The sequence below is a fragment of the Nannobrachium achirus genome (genome assembly GCF_963921795.1).
Source record: "Nannobrachium achirus genome assembly, chromosome: 17".
Taxonomy (NCBI): Eukaryota; Metazoa; Chordata; class Actinopteri; order Myctophiformes; family Myctophidae; genus Nannobrachium; species Nannobrachium achirus.
This window is the reverse complement of record NC_137824.1, coordinates 29,537,894-29,544,711: the sequence shown is the minus strand read 5'-3', so window position 1 is coordinate 29,544,711 and position 6,818 is coordinate 29,537,894. Positions and strand designations below refer to the sequence as shown.

At 41.8% G+C, this 6,818-nt stretch overlaps 1 protein-coding gene across 1 annotated transcript in view; it reads right to left on the bottom strand.

The window, feature by feature from the left end:
* Positions 1-3,246: 3,246 nt before the first annotated feature.
* The window catches only part of LOC308302177 (transcription factor COE3), a gene marked incomplete at both ends in the record, with an annotated part of 142,786 nt that continues 139,214 nt past the window's right edge, over positions 3,247-6,818 (bottom strand). Inside the window, 3 exons of the mRNA XM_080746410.1 lie at positions 3,247-3,278; positions 3,802-3,891; positions 6,259-6,441. Of these exons, the coding sequence (XP_080602536.1) occupies positions 3,247-3,278; positions 3,802-3,891; positions 6,259-6,441 (305 nt within the window). The remainder of the gene's footprint in view (positions 3,279-3,801; positions 3,892-6,258; positions 6,442-6,818) is intronic.

Here is a 6,818-nt window from a genome sequence, read left to right as displayed (position 1 = left end):
GCCTGTCAGGAGATATTGTCAAGCCAAATGTAATCTTTATTAGACTGTTTCTGTACAAAAAGCACTGGATCACAGGAAAAAAACATGCATCTATTTACAGCATGGCCAAAGACAGGAAAAGAAAAAAACTGGGGAGATCTCCCCATTTGTATTCTAAAGACATTAATTAAACATTGTGCTTTGATATACTTTGATGATATATTTCGTATTTCACAAAGATGCAGTACCTCTCCCCTTTTTCACATTGAATTAAACATTGAAAAAAGTATACTTTGCAGTTTTTAAAACCTCTGCTGAAAACCAGGGCGGCAAAAGCAAGCTTTCTACAACTATGACAAAAATATTTTCGCAAGCTATTTGAAAACTCTATGAGGATGGAATGGATACGAAGGAAAGAGGGGTGAGGGACAGGGTTGTGAAAAGTCAGCCAAGCTTTCACTGCAAGAGCAAATGCTCATGTTTTCATTGAAAATAGGTTTAGAGAGCCCATGATATTGAACTCAGATGTTTTGCAAGGTGTGCAAGTGCACTCTACAAGCTGGGTCTCATTCCCATAATTGAAAAAATGGCTTTCTCAAAGAGCCGTGACAGATTTTCACCCATAAGCCCATATACAGTATATGGTGACCAGGTGATGCAATTTGGTGATTTCAGATTTCTGTCAATCACCACGCACTTATTTGCATAAATTCCAAGGTTCAGTTAGTCCCAGCCTTGAGTCTTGACCTCTTGTCCACTATTGCCATGGTTAGCAAATGGGAGATCTGAGAGCTTTGGAGTTTCAAGACTGCTTGTTTGTGGAATTCAAGGGATACAATGAGAGAGAAATATGAGTTGGTTATTTTTCTTGCCAATGTAGAGAAAATCTACTAAACTACTGTAAATCAAAAAGCACCATAGAAAACCACTTATAGCTAGTTCTCCTTGAACTCAAATGGGAAGCGCTAACAATGCTAATAAACAATGCTAGGAAAAATGAAGGCCAGCTGTTTCCCCAACACAACAAATATCTGGCTTAGAAAAATAACCAACCAAAAAAAATTGCCCATGATAAGCTATGCCTTGTCCATGGGGATCTAAGTTAAATGACAAAAGCCAACTGAATCATACCCAAGTTCCAACACATAACTTAAAGGCCAATTCATCAAACAAACAGAAACATATATTGTATGGGAGCATGGGCAATTGTAAGGCATCAAATATGACTTTTGCTCTTTAGAATTTCCTCAAACTTTTCCACTGGAATGTGGAAGATTAGCTTGCATTACAGAACAGTAAAACAATTGCATAATCAAATGATACAGATTGTGTGCAACGACAATAACAGCACCATCAACAACAACACTAACAATGATGGACGGTTCCTTGAGATCAGTGACCCATACATTTGAGTGGTTTTATATTCTGTTGCCATGACTTGCACAGGTGCCTGTTTTACTGTACATCCATTCACACCGAAACACAATGAACAGGACCGGGTCTATTAATTAGATGAATGAAATATAATTATCATGAAACTCCAAAACCAATGGATATGCCTAAATCAAAATCATCAATCATCAATCAAGAGTGATGAAATATCAGGATGTTATAAGCTTCTGGAAATGTAAAAATTCACATGACAAGGATTTTGCCCTTTCCGAATGAAAAAAGGGGGGGAAAAGAAGAAGAAAAAAGAAAAGAAAAACATCGGTGCATGTCTGTCTAGCTTTTCATTATTTTATTTTTATTTTTTGTTTAGTTTTTTCTTTCCTTGTTTGCTAAGATGCATTGCTCTTATAAGTGCCCCAACAAAAATAGTGCATTAAGAAATAACCATGATTATACAATTCACAATAATACACAAAGACAATAAGTACAGGGGGAAACACAAATGCTGTTTACAAAAAGTTAAATATAGTATCGGAAAAAAGTATTTTTTATACAAAAGTGATGGAGCATTTATCCTGCTTTTAAAAACAGGGAGACCATGTCGTGACTTTTGTTTTTACAAAAGGGGGTTTTCCTCTCACTTTATCCACTCTTTTTACAATATCTAAAAGGTATTAAGACATCAAATGTGTTTACATATATATTTGAGACTATCATTCAGGCCTAAATCACAAAAGGAATCCCAAAACATACTTTATAAATACATATAAAATAAGCACAATCAGAAGAATAACAAGAGATCTGGTACCTAAATGTGATTAAAACTGCTGCAAGCATTTCACCTACCACTCAACACACCCCGAAATAGAACTATTGTACTGTATTTCAAAAATGGTCAACATCCAAAAAAACCTCAAAGCCTTGGGCTGCCCTGATGATATTCAGATAACAGACAAATGTTAGTATAACATTTGCTCTTCTCTTCCACGGCACAACGTTTGCCAACGTTTTCAATAGCTTAGAAAAGTACTGCATTTTTCCTTGTTCAAAACATGATAGACACGCACATTGTTCAAAGCTATGGTACAGAAAGGAAAATGCTAAAAGACTGTGGTAGTTGATATCAATGGTCTTTACCGAACATATTTTTCTAGATATTGTGGGCTTTTCTGATTGACAACCCACCCTTTCCCCCCAAGTTTGGAATATTCCAACAAGGTCCAATAGCTGAAGGAGAGAGAGAGTTTGATATTCGTGGGTTCTGGACTCGTTCCATCTTTTGAAAGCGCTAGTTGCCTTTTTGCTACCGCTCTTCCCAACTCACAGTGGTTAAGCGACTGGAGACCTATTCTTCAGAGTCCAGTCTTCAGAGACGTCAGTCATGCAAACAAGCCTTTGTTAAAAACAGCACAATGCTCATACAACATGTAGTACTGTAGACTGCCCGTCCTAGCCGCAGTTTCCTATTCACATTGCTACTTTTCTTGATTCGCTCACCTCCTCAACCGGTCGGGGATCTGGGGGAAGGCTTCTATGCACGGTAAACTCCTGAGAGTTAAATCAACACTCAGGATTTTACTGTGCACCTTTACAGGAATGAAAGTGACACTGATGTCCCCACGTGGAGGAGATGGTGATAGATTCACCTACAAACAGCACTGACAGAAACAGATTTCGAACGACAGGAAAACTTTGCCTGGGACTCTTTTTTTTTTTCTTTTCTTGTGCAGTGACAGATCCTGGGTTGGAAGGGGTTGGTCGGTTCCGAGGACTGATGAAATCAATAAGATAGAGGTCCTGTTTGGAGATCCTGTATGTGAGTGCCCATCACCACAGGGGACAGTGGGCTCGTGAAATCTGCCTGTAGGCTTCTCTTCACATGGGTGGGACTATGAGACCTGCCATGGCTGAAGTAGAAGCACACAAAAAACACAGAATTATTGACACTGTCTCATATACATTACATCTCTCTCTCTCTCTCTCTCTCTCTCCCTCTCTCTCTCTCTCTCTCTCTCTCTCTCTCTCTCACACACATACACACACACACACACACATACCGAGAGTACAATGATTACCATGAGTCTGTCAAAAACAATAACTTATTTTCAGATCAGAATGTCAGAATGCATTGTACAAGTGAGTGCTTGAATCGTTTGCTACAGGGAAAAAACATTTGAGCTGAAGTCAAATGTTCACCAAATATTTGGAACGATGATTATAAAATCCCCCCCAACATTCTAGAATCAACATCCCAAAAGAGCCACAAGTTATGGATCAACGTTGAGCTTCAAACCAGCCGTAATAGAGAAAAAAAGCTAAAGGAAAAAAAGTTTAGCATTACATGGATTTCGTCCGCCTCTCTCTAGCTTGGACCAAGATAGCAACAGCCAGGGATCTCTGATAGGCAGGAAAGGGGGGAGGGATGCTCACCCTGTAGGCTGCTGCCATTGGAGGAGGTGCAGGTGGGGGGCGGGGAGGTCTGTGGCCGCACGACAGGGGCGAAGGCGCTCTTCTGTTTGACTGCAGAAACCATATGGACAGGAGAGAATGAATAAGGGCCTAGGGGGCGGGAGGGAGGGGGGGGGACAAAGGATGGAGAGAGAAGGAGAGGATGAGGCGGTGGTGGTGGGACGGCAAGAGGAAGAAGAAAGGTTTAAGAGGGAGGAAGAGGAGGAGGAGGAAGATCTGAGTACGGTAGGGCTGAGGGAGGGGACAGCAACAGGCAGGCACACAGTCAGAGGAGGTGAGTGACACCGGATGAGGATGAGATGAGGCATGCAGGGGGAGGAGGAGGGAGGGAGGGAGGGGGGCGGTCGGGGGTCTCAGAGGAATGAATCCCTGCCTTATAGAAAACGGGCCAAGGTGGAGGAACATGCTCCGAGCAAACAGGTAACAGAACTGGCAAAAAAGTTACGTTGATCCATAACTTGTACAGGCCCACATTTAGACTTTAGCACAAACCTTTTCCTGAGGGCGGCCGTAACCTCCGTCCAATGTCCACAAACACAATGTGCATGTTTGTATGTGTGTACATATGTAGATATGGAAATATTTGTAAACAGTCTTGTGTGTGCATGCTTGCGGGCGCACTTGTGCCCGTGTGTGTACGCGCACACGCGCGCGTGTTTGTGTGTGTGTGTGAGTGAGTGTGTGGGCAGTCAGTGTCTAATAAAACTAGAAATGTTCAAATCAAACATCTCATTTGTGATATTGTGGTCTCTGCAATCTGCATGCTGCACAACTGCATCTCGTTCATTATTGTACTAACGTTACATAGATCACCTCACACCAGTCGCTGCTGTAACTGAATACTGATAAAAACTGTTGATATAATTCAGAAAGTTACATAGAGTTGCGTTAACCATTATTTTAGTCCCCGATTTTTCTGCAAATAACTTGAGGACAAGCGATTCAAAATGGAGCTGAACTATAAAATGAACAGCAGGATGTAAATGTGATTATTATCCCTCAGTGCCACTGCCAACCAGTATCAGCTGTACAGGGATGAGTACTTCTCAGACATTTCTTTTTTCTTCTCTCAGTTTCCTCTTTTGATCTCCTGACATCACGGATGAGATGTATTTCTTGGCTCATGTTAATGGATTTGGCCCAAAGCGTGAATGCATGAGTGATGCGATGAGGATGTTAGTTGGTTAGTGGGAAGAAATGCAAGACGATGGAACACAGAACATTCAAGAGGAGATGAAGACTCGGAAAAACAATGCATGGTGCTGTACAAGCGCACACCTTTCTCCCCCCCCCCCCCTGCCCAGTGGACACACAATGTTCAAACCCTCTGAGGCATAACTGCAGCGACATGACGTGAGCCCACCTTTTTTTGTTTAGTATCAAGAGACCACAACATCAACTGGCATCCAAATACTGTTTGAGTAGCTAAACGAGTCTCACTGAGACCTGGGCTCTTTTGATACACTAGCCAAAACAATGGTCCTGTCCCTTGGGGTCAGTTAGGATATAGTAGACTGACAAAAATAATAACAACAACAACAACAAAAACACCTGCGCCCTGCAACTGAGAGGAGTAATACAAGGCATGCAAAAATAATAATATATATATCGTCGTTGTCGGGTGGAAACCTTGTATGTCCAAAACCATTTGTGCTATGGCCTTGTATGATGAAGCAGTGCTTTACTTCATGAAAAAAATTACAAATTTGAAACTTGGAGATCAAGGTTTCTGCCCGACAGTGACAATATATATATATATTTTTTTTTCAATGGCACACTTAAAGTAGGGACACCTTTTGACAAAGAGGGATGTAATAGATTTGAAGTTCTAGTACTCTACACCCTGAGTTGTTTCAACAGGACTACTTGTATTGTCATTTTGTTAAATATCCGCCTCCGAATTGTAGGTACTTTGTTAGGCTGTTTGTCCTACATACTCAATGGAAACCTGAGATAAATGAGTTATCCCAAACTGAGATATCCCCCGTTTGGAAACTAGCATTTACTTATACAGTAAGTAAATAATAAATTAAAGTCCATTAGTTATTTTCTCTCACTGTGCTCTCTCACTGAAAATGGGATCATCTGTATTTTTAAACAATTGTCTTCTGAAATTTGAGGTATCAAATTAATCTCTAACTGGATACACAGCACAGTACAGCTTTTTGGAATACGACCCTTCAAATGAGAAAAGCAGACCGTTATTCACACAAAAGCTGGCTTAGCAGCACCACTTTACCAAGTCCTCCTGTCCTCCTGAAAGTACTCCTGTCCTCACATCTCAGAGTAGCATACGCATTTACACGAATTACCACTACAGAGTGCAGTGTGCGGTGAGACGTGTTTGAAATGTTCATTTATGGATACAGTGAGGACCGCCGAGACACTGTGGAGGGGCGGGAGGTGGCGTGTACTTACTTGCGTAGGGGGAATTCGCCGTGGACCCGTTCAGGAAGCTAGGTGATCCCGGCACTCCCAGGTTGGTCATGCCGGCGCCATAGCCGTTCATGGTGGACGTGATGGTGTTGTAGTTGGACTGCTGGGGCGTGGAGCTGGGAGCGTAGCCACGAGGTGACACGCTGTTGGAGTTGCGGGAGTAGCCTGACAGATAAAGGACAATAAGGGTGAGCTCGTGGGTTTATCGTTGACATTTAGAATGAATGAAAACTAGAATGGAAACAATTAAAGGTTAGTGAGCGTAACGTGTGGCCTCACTTCACTTCATTCTAATATACTGTATGTGAGTGTGTGTGTGTGTGTGGGCGTGTGTGTGTGTGGGCGTGTGTGTGTGTGTGTGTGTGTGTGTGTGCGTGTGTGTGTGTGTGTGTGTGTATGTGTGTGTTATCTGTCTGTGCTCCTTGCATCGCAGCGTTTGAGGCGGGGCGTGGAACATTAATGTTTACATCACATCACGACCCAATAAGATGAAAAAAATAGAATAAAAATATCGTCGTTGTCGGGTGAAAACCTTTTATGTC